We start from the raw sequence: 18,981 nt of genomic DNA, 5'->3' as shown, positions 1-18,981 counted from the left end.
CACACAGGTAGAAGAGTTGAGAGGCTTGATTGTCATTGCGCCCACCCAAGCCTTAAAATGGCCTGATTTTTTAGGCGTGCCATCATACCTCACAACATAGTAGACTGTCTGTGAAAATCAAGGGTGGAAGTCCACTCAACAGATCTTGTTGGTATTTGCCTAAATTTTGGGTACCTAACTAAACAAGAGAGTAGATTTCATCAAGGCATGATGGTGGAGCCCACAACCAGCAATGTGTGGTCCCCATTGAACGGTCTATATCCTTATTACTATGATAAATAATAAATGGTTTCATAATCATGCTTCCTTGATGATTTGACTTTTATCTTTTATCTTTAAGCTTAACCCCGGTGCATTAACATAGGATAATAGCGATGGATTAAGTCATGTATAAAATTCAAAAGATCTTGAATCAGGATAGAGCCAAGATAGGTCAACTAGCCAACCTACTCCTAGCTACTTCTCATCCGGCTAAGTGGTTAGTTGGTTGATCTTGGCTCATTTACTGTTTTTTTTTTTTTTTTGAAATTTCTAATTGAATGTGTTTACAGTGACAAAAGCGTCAGCTCTTTCTTGCCTGTTATGGTGCTTGCTCCTCAGGAGGACAAATGAATTGTGGATATGGCCCAAGTACTTTCAGGCTCTCATAAATGAAAGCAACTGCTCCTAAGGCATCTTCTTTTAAGAGGAAATCCAAAGATGGAGATGAAGACGGTTCAAAGAAGAGAAAACCAAAGAAGAAAAAGGATCCTAATACACTAAAGAGAGCTATGTCTACTTTCATGTTCTTCTCACAAGCCGAAAGAGATGAAGTTGTTTTTGGTATGCCATGCTGGTTTTTGCTTCTTATTGCCGTTAAAAGTTTTTGGTATACCATGTATGTGTTTTTCTATTGTGTAGACTTGCCTTCTTAAATAGGTTGGTTTGTTCAGGACTTTGGAGAAATGGGAATATCTAGAAATCGATATGCGTTGCCTATTTGAGATGGTAAGTCTACACAATAGAAAAGCAAGAAATATATCATCCAATTTTCAATTTTTTTTTCAAAAAATTTATGACAATCGCCGTCGGCTAAAAACCGTCGAAAATGCAGACAGTTTTGGCCGTCGCTCTTACCGTCAGAAACGCCGACAGTTTTGGCCGTCGCTCTTACCGTCAGAAACGCCGATAGTTTTGGCCGTCGACAACCCCGACGGTTTTAAACGTTGCTTTTACTATCGGAAACGTCGACGCACCCTTTGCCGACGGACCTCGAGACGGTTAAAATCCATTGGGGAATGTCATTGCCGACGGTTTTTAGCCATCGGCGTTGCCCTGTTTTCTAATAGTGAATGTAAATCAAAGGAGTGGTCTACACATACCTCAGAAGAGCTGGAAGGGTCGATTGGAAGAGGCTCATCCTCCACATTTAAATCAAACATATCAGATAAGTAGAGCAGATCATTATGGTCGACAATGTCTTGTATCTTGCGATCACTTTCCTGAACTATAATTGAAATCAATTTCAGTGAATCTAGGGCTATAAATTCATGATTCTCATCCCAATACTTATTATCTTCCAATTCAGTACAGTTCATAAGTGGGCTAAGATCACTTTCCTCACATTGTTTTCCTAAGTTGAGTTGAGGCTCGAATAAACTAGCATCTTCCTCCTCATTAAAGTCAAGTGTATCATAAGATTGGAGCGTGTCGGTATCATTATATTTGAAAGACACTAATGTCTCTTAATCATTCCTTTGGACAGTCATCGAGATCGAATCTTCGAAAAATTGAGTCGTATGCTTGTTAACACAATCCAACTCTTCATTCTCAATTCCAGTACTCTCCACAAGCGAGTTAGGATCACTTTCCTCGCATTGTGTTTCTAGATTGGGTTGAGATTGTGATAACCTAGCCTCTTCAATCTTATCAAGGTGCAATTCAATTGCTTCTAATGATTTCATCATGCCTGCAACAAGTTAGTTGAACTGTTCTTCATAGTTCATGAAATTCAAACGTGAATCCTCTTGGATTGTTTCTGTTTCAATTTTAAAGGTAGGGGATCCTAGAGAATAGTCATTATAATCAATTGTTGGTTCATCTCTCCAATGTTGATGTTTCCACTGATCATAGTCATACAGGTCATAAGTGGGAGAGTCTGATGGTTGTTGGTACATATTATCACCCATAATATAATCTCTCATTGTTTTCTTCTTGTCTGATGGGTGATAATAGTTCTCACTCCCATAATTATGATAACTCCAATAATCACGTGCTGTTTTCTTAATCTATGGGGTGTAATTATTCTCCTGCCTATGATCGCATAAAAACTTCTTAACCGGTGGGCATTGTATTCTGGTTGGTTCTCGATGATGGTTTCAGAAAATTTTTAAGACATAAGTTGTTTCCTAACATAATCATCTGACAGCCCTTCACAACTTCTCTCATTCTCTAAAACTAACTCAGCATGCTAACGTTCCCACTCTTGCATATATATGGTGAAATCTTAATCCTAAAATAGAATAAAAGAAAAATCCTACAGCAATATGAAAAGTAAATAGAGGAGAAGTTAGAAGGAGTTTACCAGTTTGGAGAGTTCTATGTTAGGATCCTACAAAACAGAAAATAATGTTAGTTTCTAAAAATAAATCAGAAAAAAAATAACCTAAAAACAAAACAAAAAGTTAGTCCTAAAAATAAATTAGTTTCTAAATTAATAAAAAAGAAAAAAGTTTCTAAATTTGGAAATAGAAAGAAAAGTTAGTTTCTAAAAACAAATTAGGAAAGTTTCTAAATATGGAAATAGAAAGAAAAGTTAGTTTCTAAAAACAAATTAAGAAAGTTTCTAAAAAAAGTAAATAGTTTCTAAAAATGAAAAAGGAAAGTTTCTAAAAACAAATTAGGAAAGTTTTTAAAACAAATTAGGAAAGTTTCTAAAAAAGCAACCTTGTTTCTAAAAACGGAAAAGGAAAGTTTCTAAAAACAAATTAGGAAAGTTTCTAAACCTAGAAAAAGGAAAGTTCGTATCTTTCTTTAAAAAAAAAAAAAGAACTAAGAAAACAATTCTAAAAAAAGAAGAAGGAAAGTTTCTAAAAATAGAATGAAAGTTTCTAAAAAAGAAAAAGGAAAGTAAACTAGTTTCTAAAAAAAGAAAAAAGAAAGGAAATTAGTTTCTAAAAACATATTAAGAAAGTTTCTAAAAAATTAGCTTCTAAAAATAAATTAGGAAAGATTCTATCCGAGAATTAGAAAGTAAATTAGTTTCTGAAAACAGAAAAGGAAAGTTTCTAAAACTAGAAATAGAAAGCCAAGTTAATTTCTAAAATAATTCAGAAAAAACCCTAACCTAAAAATAATAAGTAGAAAAACCCTAATCTTAAACTAATTTCAAAACTAGTTAATTTTAAAAAAACGCAACCGTTAGTCCCCGACAATGGCGCCAAAAACTTGTTCATAACCCCAAGTGTAGGGTCGCGATATAGTAATAATCTCGATGAGACCGAGGTCGGATCCACAGTGACTAATCTCGTGTGTATTCTGAAAGCAACTAGAAAAGAACTAGAAAAAGATGTGAATCTAAATATGAATTAATAGAGAATAATTATGAGTAAAGTGATTAAAACTAACAAATTCAAAGGTGGTAATTAGGGTTTCCAAGGATCCACTTGTAGAGATCGGGGAGATCTATGCTTGATTCAAGGACACAACTAGAATCAGAGTCCTATCTTATCCAATTGGAAGATATCTCAGTAAAATCAAATCTGAACTTCCTTTGATCTAATTCTCAATGGATGAGAGGTGTGAGAACTGGAAGTGATTCCATCACAAAACCATGCCTAGGAGACAAGGCAAACAATAAGATTTACCAATCCTACAACCAACCTAAGAGAATTGTGAAAGTTAGGGAGAATTTCATCATCTAACCATGCCCAAGGGACGATGGTGAATAACAGGATTTCTTAATTTCACAATCTCAATACATAAAAAGAAGATACTTAAAGCTATTGCAGATCTACTGTAATTTGAGTCACAATAAACCATTAAAAACTGAAAGTATTTCTTAAATATCAAACTAGAATCAAAGAGCGTTCAATATAAACATGAATCAAAGCAATAAAAACATCCCAATACGCTACAAGTTTCACATCTTAGCCCTAGCTAAGAGGTTTAGTCAACCATAGACATGATTGAACTAAAATCTCTTAAGAAAAACATAAAAACAACTAAGAAAAATGAAGAAAAACTCCTGGCGACAACTTCTCCACGCTTTTGCTCCACTCCTCAAACCCTAAATGATGCCTAGGCACATCCTATGGAGTCCTATTTATAGTTATGAAACTCCAACTTTCGCACCTAGTTAGAAAACTCTAGAAACTACCTCAAATTTACGCAGTTTTTCAAAATAGACTTCACTCTGCGCAATTTTATAGAATGATCCAAATTTTCAGAATATGCTTCTTCAAGACCATTTCATGAATATGTTTATTTTCAGGACAATTTCAGGATTCTTTTTCTTCACTTTAAATATTTGATTCTCTTCATTCCTTGGTTTTCTTGGATCTTTAGCATGTAAATTCTTCAATCTTGGTCTCCTAAGATCTATCCCTTGCCTTGGTGATTCTTGAGCATCAAATCCATGCTTTTATCACCCTTTTCAATCCAAGCTATTAAATTCACCTAACAACACAAACATGAGTAAAATAGAACATTAAACATTATCATGTTCATAAAACCAAGTTATAAATGGAGGATAATATGTAATATTTGACCCTCAACAACCTCGACTGCCGAGTTGCCAACTTATGCTAATGTAATGTTATAAATGTTTAGCATGAGTGTGTGGGGGTGTGTGTGTGTAAAAAAAGTCTGTTCATCCAACAAGATTGGGAAAGCTAAAACACCTCCATTTAATTATTGACCTTATCCAGATCACTTGGCCTATGGTGTCTGTAGCAAATTTGAGCCTGCGATCCATGATCCAAACTTAGGTATGTAACGCCCCGTGTTTTCAGACCCGAGTATATGACTCGTTTTCCAAAAACCCGAGTGTTAACTTCTAGAGAGCCAGATTCCACGTATATATTTTTCTTTTTATTTCAGAGTTAGTAGTTTAGCGAAAGATTGATAAATCAACATAAAGAAAAATTTACATTTACATTCAGAATATACGAGCGTTTGCCCATAATGACTTATACAAACCATTGTCCCAATACTTACAATTACAAAATAAAATAATATCGCATGTGAAACAAAGTAAATTATAACAAATCTCGAGCTGTAAAATCACGTAGCAACTCTTGGCAAAACAATCATGCATCATCAACAATTGTACCCTGCTCCTCATCAATATGAACACGAATATCATCTAGGCCACCTGTGCTACCTGTACGGTTATATATTCAATGAATGAGTGGCCAGCTCAGTGTAAATTCCCCTTAAGATTATATACGGCCGCATTAGGTAAGCATAATTATAAAAACATAACAAGACATACAAAATAATACATGATATAGTCTTATTAAATACATGGATGTATGAGTGCATATCAACTGAGGATGCTCATCCAGTTGGCTTTTGGGTAAAACCCATGCATATGGCCGGTCCCCAATGAAAGTACATAGTACATGCGAAGTGTCAAACTCATCGAAGGTGGGCCGATAATCCGTGGTCTGGGAACTAGCGAAACGATACCCCAACTAAATCCTATAGGCACGTGTTGCAACATCCAGAATTGGCCACCCGTCATCGCTCGTATGCTATGAATGCATGATTAGCCTAACCATTATTATTCCATTTACAACCAGCCAGTTTAAGAAAGCTCAAAGGTCATTAAGGGGGGCTCATCACCCAGTGTAGGCCGACAGATCGGGCATAAGTCCCATACCAGCATCCCCGGCTCATAAGGCTATCACCTTAGGATGTTTAATGGAAACCCATCGACTAGTGGCCAATCAAATTCAATATATGTGACTTACCATCGCATGGTTATGTAGAAATAAATCATTGAAACCATAGGATAAATACCAAGTCAAAGCCACATAGGTCAAATAACAAATTGAAATCATATATGGTAAGTATCAAATCAATGCGATAAAAGACAATCCTCAAAAACCACGCAGACACAATAACTCATGGATGGTAGGCCCACTTCAATATTCACATTATTCTAACCACTATATCGAGGGTCCATTATAAACACAATCTATCAAGTTACATCCCAAGTATGGGTGTATATTTATATGTGGGGTTTCCCACTGATTGATGTACCAGTTTAAGTTTCATAAACAATCCACAAGTAATCCACTAGCATAAGAAAATATGCAGGAAATATTAAGCATGTAATCTAGCAATTCAATTCCAACAATTAATCCACTTGGCTCCATCCAGTTTTCTTCAGGGACGAGGCTCAGTTAGCTCAGCTTTCTCTTCGCTCCGGCTAGTCGTTCCAGTCGGCTTTTTGTCTCTCGCTCGGCCTTCTCTGTGAGATCTTTCGATTGTCTTTTTGAATCTTGTTAGATCTCCCCTGATCCCTTTTTCAGGGTTCCTGAGCTAGAATTTTATAGATATATATATATATATATATATATATATATATATATATATATATATATATATATATATATATATATATATATATATATATATGAAGCTCTCTTTCGAAAAAAAACAAAAAAAAACCAACAATTAACACATGTGACTATAAGATAAAAATATCAATTATCAACTAAAATTAAAATAAAAACCATTACTTAAGCTAATGGGAAATGGAAAGCTCAAGGGGAAGAAATCATCACCTGATGAACTGAATCACCTTCTAGTGTCATTAAGTGCTTGCGCCCTTAGAACCGAATCCTACCATGAATTATAAATTTTGTATGGTTAAATCCAAGCTTTACACACTATTTGGGTTAAGGTCTTAACTTAGGATTTGGATTACCTAGGTTTTAGGGTTCCACCCTAGGGTTTAGTTTTACGAGTTGAACTATGATGTATGTGTAGCTTAAACACAATATAAAAATGTGATTAGTTACAATTTAACGTTAATAATATAACTAATATTTGTGACCATGGTAATAATAAGTATTACAATGGTAATAAAATAGTATAATCTATTATTAAAGATAATACTTTCAGGTGGTGGATACCATGCTAATATCATTAATGGTAATTTCATTTGTATTAACTAATATTAGCGTAAACAGTGTACTGATGGCTATTCATGCCTAATAATTATTATAATCATGGTAATGAAACTAATGGTAATTCAGGATAATCTAATATGGGAAGAGAGAGTTGACTCACATTAGTGTTATAACTTATATTACCTAACATAGTAATAAGGATCATTATGATGATAATTAATATTATAATCTACTATTAATGATGATATTTAAGAGCAATAAATAAGGTACTATTATTTAATAACGGCAATTTTGTTTATAATAGCTAGTTTGAGCATAAATAATCCAATATTGGCTAATTATATCTAATATTTATAATCCTAATAAAAATAGTAGTAACAATGATAACAATACATTGATATGAGTTTAGTCCAGGAAGAATGTGTTGACTCACCTATGTCGACTCGATTGGTTCGCTGAGTCAACTCAACATGGGTTCTTGAATTTAAAAGAGCATCAAAGCGAAACAATTTCGAACATGAAGTTGCTGGACCAAGAACATCTTGCCCACATGAAGATTTCTCCTCCCTTTAACTTCATCTTGCTCCTCACACTGATAGACTCGATGGAATGAACTGAGTCGACTTAGCTACAACAGTAGTCCCGCAACAGCCCCTACTCTCTCTCCTTTTTCTTTGCTCTCTCTCTCTCTCTCTTCTTTTTCTCCTATGTTGGACGTCCAGCAGCAGACACCAGGTGCAACCTGACTCGGTCCAGTCTCGATTCGATTCGAGTTGAACCAGTGTAGTAATGCACACACTCTCTCTCTCTACCTCCTCTCTCCTTCTTACATGCTCCTCTCCTCTCCCTAGCCTTTCACAGGGTCTGGAGTAGACCAAACCCACGCCCAACTCGCCCTGAACTCGTCCTAAACTTAGACCGAGTCTAGGTGTGGCTCAATGGTAGCGGGCAGCAGCTCGGTGTGACCCGAGTCGGAGTCTTACACCCCTCTCTCTCACTGTCTTCTCCCTTTCTCAATCTTCCATCTTCCCTTCTTTTCCTTTTTTTTTTCTGCTGGAACCTCAGCATGGCCCGAACCAGGCAGCAACGCGCAGCATTTGGGTTCAACTCAGACGCGGCCCGAGCTCGGGCGAGATTACGGTAGCGACTCACTCTCTCTCTCTTCTTTATCTTTTCCTTCTTTCCCTCTTTCTTACTTCCTCCCAACTACGGCCAGCAAAGACTCTGGCACGATCTGGTTCTGCCCCGACTTGAGATGACCCGGTGCGGTAGAATGGTGAGAAAGAAGACCCACCATTAATGGCAGATCTTGCTACAAAGCTCCTTCCTCTAAAATGAAAGCATTGGAGGGTCTGAATTGATGTGAGAGAGCTAGAGGACGCTAGGCTTCGAAGCTCCGACGAGGTTTTTCTGGTGGTTTTGAAGGGAGGAAGAAACGGCCGGTTTTCGAGTGCGGTCGCAAAGATGGGAGGGGGGAACTTTCGAATGAGATATCTAGGGCTTCCTTGTGTTAAAAAATATCCCAATGGACGGTTTACATTGATCCAGTGGAGTTTTTAGCAGCGGATGGGCGGTTGAGATCGTGTCAGTGCACCAACATACCTCCCCGCGGCTGCTCTCTCTTTCCAACTCTTTCTTTGTAAAACCCTAGCTTTGAAGGGCTAGGATTGCATGAGACGGACGGCTAGGATTGAGGGAGAGAAAATCACACGGATCGCCAACCTGGCAGGGCATAGGATGGGTTTCCGTTTTCGGAATACCACCGTACACAACTCGACTCACACGTGAGATTGTGTGCATGCGCACGTGTTGTATCATGTAAAATATATCAGTTTTTAGTCTAACATGGTCCCTCTACCAGATGGACGGTTTGGATCAGTCCTATAATTCTCAGTTGGTGGCCCACTTGATGCTCGAACGGACGCTCGTTCGTTCGTTGGGAAAGATGAAAAGACAGAAAGTTTTCCTCTTTGGTATTCTGCGGGTCAAACCCAGTTTGACTGGGTTTGCCGACTCAATGCGGTGTGGGTGTACACCACTGGTGTACTCACGAGCCCTAAGGTGGGGTCCACAAGTCTACATGGTATAATCTAGACCATCCATTAATTTTTAAATGGTCCCATTAGGACATCAGACTGAAGATCAGACATAATCACCCCTTAGGCGGGCTATGCTTAACGATTTCATGTTCGAGTAATGATTTATGGGGCCCATGGAGGCGTTTCAATAAATCCAATCTGTCCATTCGTTTAGCACGGTTAGTTAGTGCAGGGGATCAGACGCGTGGTTGATTAAAAGGTTCATGTGGGCCATATATAATGAAGTTCATTATAAGAGTCAAATTTTAGATAATCTGATGGTCGGATGACTTCCAACTCTGATCAACCTGCTTCTATGAGTCATAGGGACCCAGTAACCATCTAGATAGGGTTTTCTAGTTGAGTTTTAAAGGCTGGTTGATGAAGTTCCACCATGCTTGGATTGATGGTCTATTGAGGAGTGGACAAATGGCGAACCCAATGATCTAGGTCTTGATTTGCGGATTCTTGTTAATTCAATAGTTAGATCATCTTTAGATCTAACATCCAAGGTCTGTAAGGGTCCTATGATTTGTTTAGATGATTCGTAGTACGGTTAGTGCCCCGATGGTCTAAGTGTAATAATCAGGTGGTGATCTTTTAAGTTGGACGTTTTGGTGAAATCCACTCCATCCATTCTCCTTAGAGGCCTTAATTGGGGCCTTTGATTGAAGATCAGGTAGATCTAAAGCCTAGGTGGGCCTTAATGATTTTGCAGTCCATGTGGTGAATACCCGATGATCCAACGGTCAGATCATCTCCATACTTGATCATTAGTAATCCTAGGAGCTCCCTACCTAGTCTAAAGGAAACGTGATGGTTTGCTCGTGCGCATATTATAAATCCTTAGCCCTATGGCCTGATGAACGGTGAATTTGATGATCTAAAGTCTGACATTGACAATGGACGGCTAGATTTGTCTATCAAGGTAATTGAAACCCTAAGAGTAGATTCCCCTGAAGTTGTGATGGGATATTTTGAAATTCGATCGAATGGACGGCTTATTATAGGAATGAAAGTTGTTCTAGACGGTTATATATATTGAGAGTCGTTGGATGGTGACCTGTAATGTAAGTCACGTGCATTCCCACACACGTGTAAACTAATTTAGATATTCATGGTGACACCTGAGTGTTGAAAAGTACAGGGTGTTACAAGGTATCAATTTCAAAGGTAAGGCATGATACGCAAAGGTATAATGATCAACTCGATCGATATGGGTCGTTACCCAAACACCGAGTATAATCACTCAGTTCAAAGGTGTGGGCTTGTCACATAACCAAATCACCACATGGAAAAGGGCTCGTCACCCAATTCCATTCATGCCCAGGTCGTTCAAATGTTACTCTTGCACGGAACCATGGGTCGGGTAATTTGACAGGGGCCGTTCGAACCAGGACTATCACCTCTTGTGCTCGCTAGTCACTATGGGGAGGCTCGTCACCCTAGCGTAGGCTGATAGCATAGACATAGTGTCCCATACCACCATGTCTGGCTCCCGAGACTTGAGAATTGTATCACTAACGGTTAATAGTAGGTCTCTCAATGGTATGGGGTGCTTCAAATTCAGGCAAGCTTGATCATACATGGTGAACACACACGGTTGGTCGACAGTTAGGCTAATTCGGTTGACTCGGACAAATCTAGCACAATTGACATTGGGTACAAGCATCCTGTGTAGTTCAACTACTGCCAGTTATCCATGTTTGGCCCAAATCAATCAGACTAGTCTGGGACGGCCAACCCAATCGGGGCCACCCTCCTGGATTCACGGTTTGTCGGCTAACCGAACTAACCAGGTAGTCCCGGTCAGTCAATTGCACTAATAAATTACTACCGTGACTAACAGGGAGGGATATAAATAGTGAATTCAGACTATCCTACTTTATAGTGTATTTCATTAAACATGCAGGTGGCATTACACAAAGATAGCAATACATGGAAAGTAAGCGACCATAGTGAGGCAGATCAAAACCTCACATAAACCATACCACATGAAACAATGGGGATCAAATGGCTGAGGGTGACAGAAGTTTTGTATTAGGATGATATTTGTGCCTACAATTTATCTAAGTGATAATTATAACCTTATAAACGGTTTGAATGGCATATAAAAATCATGGTCAACTCTAAAAAGGTTTCAACGGTGGACGATTCCACTCCCACTATTTCATTTTGACGCAGGGATGGGCGTGATGAGGTCGCTCACTGTCTTCCTCAAGGATAACCACTTCGAATCCATGAGGAAAAAGCAAGAAAATAGAAATAATATTCATGAAAATTTGTAAATTAATTGATAGATTGAAATAAACGAGTTTACAACCCTTTAAATAGGGATACCAAGCCTTGGAAGAAGTTTCGGAATTAAACTACAACTAAAACTCAAGAAGTTTATGAATTAAACTACAACTAAAATTCCTAACTTACTATAAATAGTAAATTTACTATTTATAGTAAGTGTCCTATGTGGCTTAACCACGTCATTCTCCTAATTTTTCTAAACACTTTTCATGTTGGACACAACTCCTAAAGCTCAAAGGACGAAGAGTTATAATCAAATTAAAACTTATTATAATTAGTAAAAATAGAAATAAAATGGATTTTAGACCGTCGATATGATAGAATGTCGCAAACTCAACATGAGAAACCCAGAAATGCCAGGTTGGTTGGCTAAAGTAGCTTCTCCTACCCCAAAATCATAAGTGAGTAACTCATTCCGATTTCTAAGATACACCTATCGTAAGGTTCTGATAGTGTGGATCACCTCCACCTCCGATCGGGCCTTCCCTGGTCCATCTTGGACATGAAAGTGTTCGCGACCCTCTTTACATCAGTCCCCTCCACTTTAAAAAAATTTGTTCTTGAGTTCTCATCGTACTTCAATTCATGATACCCGGTCAGGTGCGCCCCGTAACGATACCCGGTCAGGTGCGTCCCGTAACGATACCCGGATTAAAAGTTATGATCAATTTACGGTCCACCTTCTTTTGGTCAAACCATGCTTGGAATGTATCTATGACACGTTCTACATCAGACCCTTTCACTTGAAAAAAACTCATCCTCGAGTTACTCAAGAGACTTAGCTCATGATTCTCAGATAACTTCTGACGCCGATGTTTATTAGTCATTTTCTTGTACTTAGCAATGGGCTCTTAAGCTGACATAATATATGTACCCATGCTCTCATTGACTTGATTAGTATAGATCAGTTCCTTCACTTCTGCCTTTAAGATCTGACATTCTTTTTTACTCATCCGACAGTGAGGGCGGTTGGGCAGCTAGCCCCAGGGACAAGGCATATGTGATGTTGGATGTCCCTCATGGGGAGCAATCCATCGGGTAAATCTTCAGACTAGACTTCTTTAAATTCGTTCAGGAATGACCTTAAACTTGGAGGAATGTCTAAGGGCTTCAATTTCTCTCTCTTTACCACTACGGCGTACACCTTGCCGGTTTCCTTGAATTCCTCCATGAAATCCCGAATGGTCAAGAGGGAGCTCCCCTCCACTTTAGAAGCTTTAAGGTGTTTCTCCGGTGCTATAGGGTTAAGGATCATCTTTCGACCGTCTTTGACGAAGACATAAACATTGTCTCATCCTCGGTCGGTCGCATCACGGTCCAACTGCCATGGTCGACCGAGTAACATATGACATGCTTTCATATTGAACACGTCACAAAGTATCTGATCCTTATAAGTTTTACTAATTGAAAATGAGATAGTGCATTATTCAATTACCTTGGTCTCGTTCACCTTTTTTACCAGCCAATTGAGTATGCGGAAGGATGTTTTGTTGTTGGTAACTCTAACCTGTCCACCATCACTTTCGAAACGAGGTTCTCGCTACTACTATTATCTATGATTACATCAAAAACCTTACCGTTGACGGTGCACCGCATATGGAATAAATTGTGTCGATGTAGATATAATTCCTTCCGTGGGGTGTATAGTAATCGACTCACGATTAGAGATTCGCCACAATTCTCGGCCATCCATTCTTTGCTATCAGCTCCTTCCTCAGTGGTTTGTTCATCTTCATCAAAGCCAGGGTCTTCTTTTGTAGCATCTCCTTCAGTGCCTCATTCGTTAATGGTCAAGTGGGTTGCGGGGCACTGAGAGCAGGTGTTTGATAAGTGGCCTGGTTGGCCACAGCGGTAACAATTGTTCAGCCTTGGCCGACCGTAAGGATTTGGAATCCTACTAGGGCCCGTTGTTGTGGGTGTTGCATGTTGAGGCTTAGATGGGCTACTCCCACTGGTTGCAGAAGGTTGAGAATGTCCTCCTACTGGTTCTTTTCCTCATATCAGTAATGAATCCTACATGGGACCCGTCATGGGAGGCTGAGTTGAAGGGTAAGGTTAAATAGGAACTCTTGCACGCTATGTTTCTACCTTACCTGCCAACTAAGTTGCTTCATCCATGGTCCTGACTGAGTACATCTAAACTCAGTCCTGAATCGTAGATCGTAACCCACTTATAAATCGTGCTACCTTCTGTGATTCAGTTTCTGATAGATTGTTTCATGTTGCCAACCACTAGAATTATTTGGTGTAGTTTGTGACAGTTCGATTCTCTTGTAGGCAGTTTTGGTATTACTGGAACAATATATGTTTGTAATCGCTAGGAAGTAATCGTGATCGAAGAAGACATCTCATCCGTGGCCATGATGAGATGGGTAGCTTATTCTGTCAGGCACGTGAGAGTTGTAATTGCTCCAACCATGCAGAAGCACCAGATTTTAATTTAAACGCTACTAATTTCACCTTTTTATGCTCTAGCACGTCCATATAATCAAAATATCGTTCTACTTCGGCTAGCCAGTCGAGTAAATCTTCTATGCATAATATTCTGTTAAAACTAAGAAGTTTGGCCTTACCTCGATAGTCTCTTTTAGCACGATCTAGACGATCGCATCTATGGATTGGTCGTCGGGCAAAGCCTTCATAAAGGTCCTCGTCACTAGAGCGCTCGAATTATTTGGTGTAGCCCTACGATTTATCATTAGTAGTGCTCTACGAAAATCAGAGTTGTGTTATACAACAACTACAGATAGTTGAGCATCACCTTGGGCTCGGGGCGGAATTAGCGCATCCGTAAGATGGTTGAGGGCTGTCTGCAACCCTTACATGGTCAACTGACTCTTCCAGTGGAAAACTTCCATTCTCTATAAAAGATAACGAATCCATGGATCACCGTCTACATGATTTTGGTTCATACATTCGTTGTTTGTCATCGGTCCAAGGGGAGTCCTCGCTCTGATACCAAATGACACAGGGATGGGCGTGATGAGGTCGATCACCTTCTTCCTAAAGGATAATTACTTCGAATCCACAAAGCTTCTCTAAACTCCTCATAGAGACTCCACAAGGAAAAAACAAGAAAATAGAAATAATATTCATGAAAATTTGTAAATTGATTGATATATCAAAATAAATGAGTTTACAACCCTTTTTATAGGGATACCAAACCTTGGAAGAAGTTTCGGAATTAAACTACAACTACTACAACTACAACTCTCTAACATTCGCAACGTACTATAAATAGTAAATTTACTATTTATAGTAAGTGTTTTACGGGGCTTAACCATGTTATTCTCTTAATTTTTTTAAACATTTCATGTTGGACACAACTCCTAAAGCTCAAAGGATGAAGAGTTATAATCAAACTAAAACTTACTATAAATAGTAAAAACAGAAATAAAATGGATTTTCGACCGTCGATCTGATGGAATCTCCCCAAAATCATATATGATATGTCGAGTAACTCATTACGGTTTGCGAGATACGCCTATTGTAAGGTTCTTACGGTCTGGATCACCTCCACCTCCGATCGAGCCTTCTCTGGTCCATCTTGGACATGAAAGTGTCCATGACCCTCTCTACATCACATTTTGTGTGGCGCCCACCTGATTTTTTATATTCCTGAGTTTTAAAATCCTATTCTATTTTAGTCTTTCAAAACAGATGGACAGAGTGGATTTGTCATGGACGTCTCTATGAGCCCCACGCAACTTGGGGCAAAATATCGGGGTCACAAGCAATCCACTTCCTGTAAATAGTAGTTATCCTTGCGTCTTGTATGGTAAAGAAGATATTATGTAACTACCCTCAAGTAAGTGTATTTCTGTTGGACGCGGATTGTGTCCTACCCCCGCCCGTCTTTAGCCACGAACGGGCAGTTCTACGGGCACACCCACTGTGATCTATCGGTTTATCTATGCTGTCTATCCCTCATATCGGATCATTTTAAGGCATAAGTACAAAAATTAGGCAGATCCAATGCTCAAGTGGACCACACTATGGATGACTCTTGCATTTAATGCAACTGACACTAATGCTTTATGCATTTAATGCAATCAAGCTTATTATTTGTTGTGGTCCACTTGAGCGTTGGATCTACCTTTTTTTGTACAGACATTAAAATGATCCGAGGGGAGGGATGGACAGCATGGATAAACCGATAGATCATGGTGGGCCCTCCCACAAAATTGCCCGTTCAAGGCTAGAGACGGGCGGGGGTAGGACGCAATCCGTGTCCATTTCTGTCTGTCCATGAAAAAGAAAAAGGAAAAAGAAATTCCCCTAACTCTAAATATAGTAGGAAAAATAGAGAAGCAATTAGCTCTAATGAATAAATATGGCTATAAACTTAACCATTCTAAATATTCTCCATAATTATAAATATAAAAAATTTATAATTATTAAATTACCAGCTAAGTTGGGTCGACTCACCAAGTTAACCCGTCCAAATTAACATTGAATTTAGTCAAGTTGTGTTTTTAGACTATTATGAGTACAATTTTTCATGAAATGTAGTGTAACTAAGCACACCTTAACTTATTTATTTTTTTATTCAATAATTTTTTATTTTACATTTCTATGTTGCTATTGCAGGAGTTGCTATGGAATTCCTCCAGGAGATTGCCAAGAATTCATGGGTTCAATACGACTACTCTAGAAGGCTTGAAGAGAGTCTTGATGTTCTGAAAACCGAAATGCAAGAGTTGGTCAGCCAACAGACCAACATAATTACTGCACTGAACGCAACGTACGTGATGCATGAAAAGAAGCCAAAGGCAGAGGTCAGTTTATGGCTGGAAAATGTGGAAAAGGTTACAAGCACAGTGACTAAGATAGAAGAGGTTTATGGAGAAATAGGGAGAGATTTCTCACTCCCCCACGTGTTGCATTGGGAAAGTAAGTCGTAAAGAAGATTGAAGAGGTAGTGAAGCTTAAAGAGAAAGGTCGATTTTTAGAAGGGTTACTTGCTAATCTATTACCTGAAAGTGAAAGTATGCCCATAACTAAATTGGTGGGTAGAACGACGACGGAAAAAAAATTGGAACAGATTTGGGAGTCGTTGATGGATCAGGATGTCAGAACTATTAGTGTATATGGCATGAGGGGAGTGGAAAAAACGACCATCATGACTCACATCTATAATAAAATAAATAAATCTCGAATATTTGGCCTTGCCATTTGGGTGACGGTATCTAATGATTCTAATATTGAGAGACTGCAAAATAGTATTTCACAAGAAATAGGAATGGACATTTCCTATGAAGATGATGAAATGGGAAGGTTAAGGAAATTGTTTGAGGCTTTGAAATGAAGGGGAAGTTTGTTATCATCTTAGATGATATGTGGAAAACATTTCCAATGGAAAAGGTAGGGATTCCTGAGGGAAATGCATACAAAGTAGTACTGACTACTCGATCAAAAAATATATGCCGAGGCATGAAGTGCTAAAAAAAAGTTTGAAGTGGAGGTTCTTTTAAGAGAAGAAGCATGAAAATTGTTCAAGGAAAGGCTTGGGGTTGATGTGGTGCTTTCTACAGAAGTAGAACGGATTACGAAGCTTGTGACTGAAGAATGTGGTGGTTTGCCGCTTGGAATCATCACAGTAGCAAGTGCAATGAGAGAAAAGGATGACGTTAGAGAATGGAGAAATGCATTAGAAGAGTTAAAATGCTCAACGATGGAGATCGAAGGTATGGATGATCAAGTTTTTTCAATTTTGAAATTTAGTTACGATCGACTAAAATCTGAGAGGATTCGATCTTGCTTCTTGTATTGTGCTTTGTATCCATAGGACTATGGATTCCATGATGAATATCTGGTAAAATATTGGATAGCAGAAGGATTAATACATGATATGGGAGATTGGGAAAAGGAACAAGACAAAGACCACACGCTATTGAATGGACTGATAGATGTATGTATGTTGGTAAGGAAGTCTCCTATTCAGGTAGTAATGCATGATTTAATAAGAGATCTGGCGATCGGAATTACAAGGAAGAGGCCTCTGTTTGTAGTCAAAGCTGGCATGGGGATAAGGGGATCAATTGGTGTAGAAGAATTTACTGAAGAGGTTGAAAAAATCTCATTAATGAGAAATCAAATTGAAATGCTTTCAGGTGAATCCAAGTGCCCAAAACTCTCCACATTGTTGTTGCAAGGTAATCCTCTCTCAAGAAACATTTCTCATGAGTTCTTCAATCGCATGAACAGCCTCAAAGTTCTCGACCTCTCTGAGACTGGTATTGAGTATCTGCCAGAATCAGTTTCCAACTTGGAGAACCTGTGTATGCTCTTATTAACTAGGTGTAAGAGTTTAAGGGAGGTACCGTCCTTAGCAAAGCTGAAGCGTCTAATGTTTTTGAACCTCTATAATACTGGTATCAAAGAAGTGCCACATGGGATCGAATGTTTGGTTAACCTCAAACAGCTTTATGTTTCATCTGCTGAATGGACAAATGGGATAAATGCTGGTGGTTGCAATTCCTTAATGCTTTCTGATAGTAATGTTAAGTTGAATATGGGGAGATGCGAGCTGTCAAGCTTACACTGCCTGTCTCGCTTGCAACACTTACAGTCATGTGACATCTGGAGGTGTAGCATGAAGTGGTCGTTGCCGATAGGAGACAACAGCACCATAATTCCATCTTTACCCTCAATAGAGTCTCTGGATCTAATAGATCTTCCGAATTTAAGGGGTCTGTGTGAGAAGTCTTGCTGCCTCCCTCATTTGCATGCCTCAGAAACCTGAGTGTCTGGGGATGTCAAGTATTGGAGAATGTTATGTCAATTGAATTGTTTCAGCACCTCCAATGCCTCGAATCCATCCGTATCATAGAATGCAGTGAGATGGAGGAGGTGATAAAAGGAGGAGAAGAAGGTGATAACAACAACAATAACAATACCATCATCCTACTCCCTAACTTGTGGGAGTTGCGTTTGGCGCGTTTATGGAAATTGAAAAGCGTTTGTAAGTGGGTAATCATTTGTCCTTCCCTGACTGAAATTTATATAACTGATTGTCCTATGCTGAAGAAGATCCCTCTTTCTATGGGCAAATCAACATCTGTTGTGAGGGGAAGCATTGAAGGAAGCAAAGAGTGGTGGGATGCATTGGAGTGGGAGGATCCCAACACCAAAACACTCCTCCTACCCCTTTTTCAAGAAGATGACGAAGAAGGACGTCGAATGAAAAGAAAAGCAGAACAAGTAGAAGAGATTGCATCCGCGTCACAGCACCAATAATTCAGTTTGGCATTCTATGCTTTTTTATTTAGTTATCTATTTCTTCTTTTTTAATTTCAAATGTAATGTTAGTGAGAATGTCTTCTCTTCCCCTCTCTCTCTCTCTCTCTCTCTCTCTCTCTCTCTCTCTCTCTCTCTCTCTGTCTCTCTCTCTCTCTGTCTCTCTGTAAATGATGACATCGGAGCTTTACACACTAGCCTTGCAAAGGGATACTCACAGCACGCGTGCCAATGTAGCGAAC

The 18,981-nt window shown here is 38.9% G+C and overlaps 1 protein-coding gene across 1 annotated transcript; it reads left to right on the top strand.

The window, feature by feature from the left end:
* Positions 1-650: 650 nt before the first annotated feature.
* LOC131249756 (probable disease resistance protein At4g27220) lies at positions 651-18,245 on the top strand. The gene is made up of 4 exons (XM_058250521.1): positions 651-822; positions 16,091-16,393; positions 17,035-17,201; positions 17,289-18,245. The coding sequence occupies exons 1-4, from the start codon at positions 651-653 to the stop codon at positions 18,243-18,245; spliced, it is 1,599 nt and encodes a 532-aa protein (XP_058106504.1).
* The last annotated feature ends 736 nt before the right edge of the window (positions 18,246-18,981 follow it).

Source organism: Magnolia sinica, chromosome 6 (assembly GCF_029962835.1).
Source record: "Magnolia sinica isolate HGM2019 chromosome 6, MsV1, whole genome shotgun sequence".
In the NCBI taxonomy this organism is placed as follows: domain Eukaryota; kingdom Viridiplantae; phylum Streptophyta; class Magnoliopsida; order Magnoliales; family Magnoliaceae; genus Magnolia; species Magnolia sinica.
The sequence above is the reverse complement of the archived record's forward strand: the minus strand, read 5'-3'. Positions and strand labels throughout refer to the sequence as shown.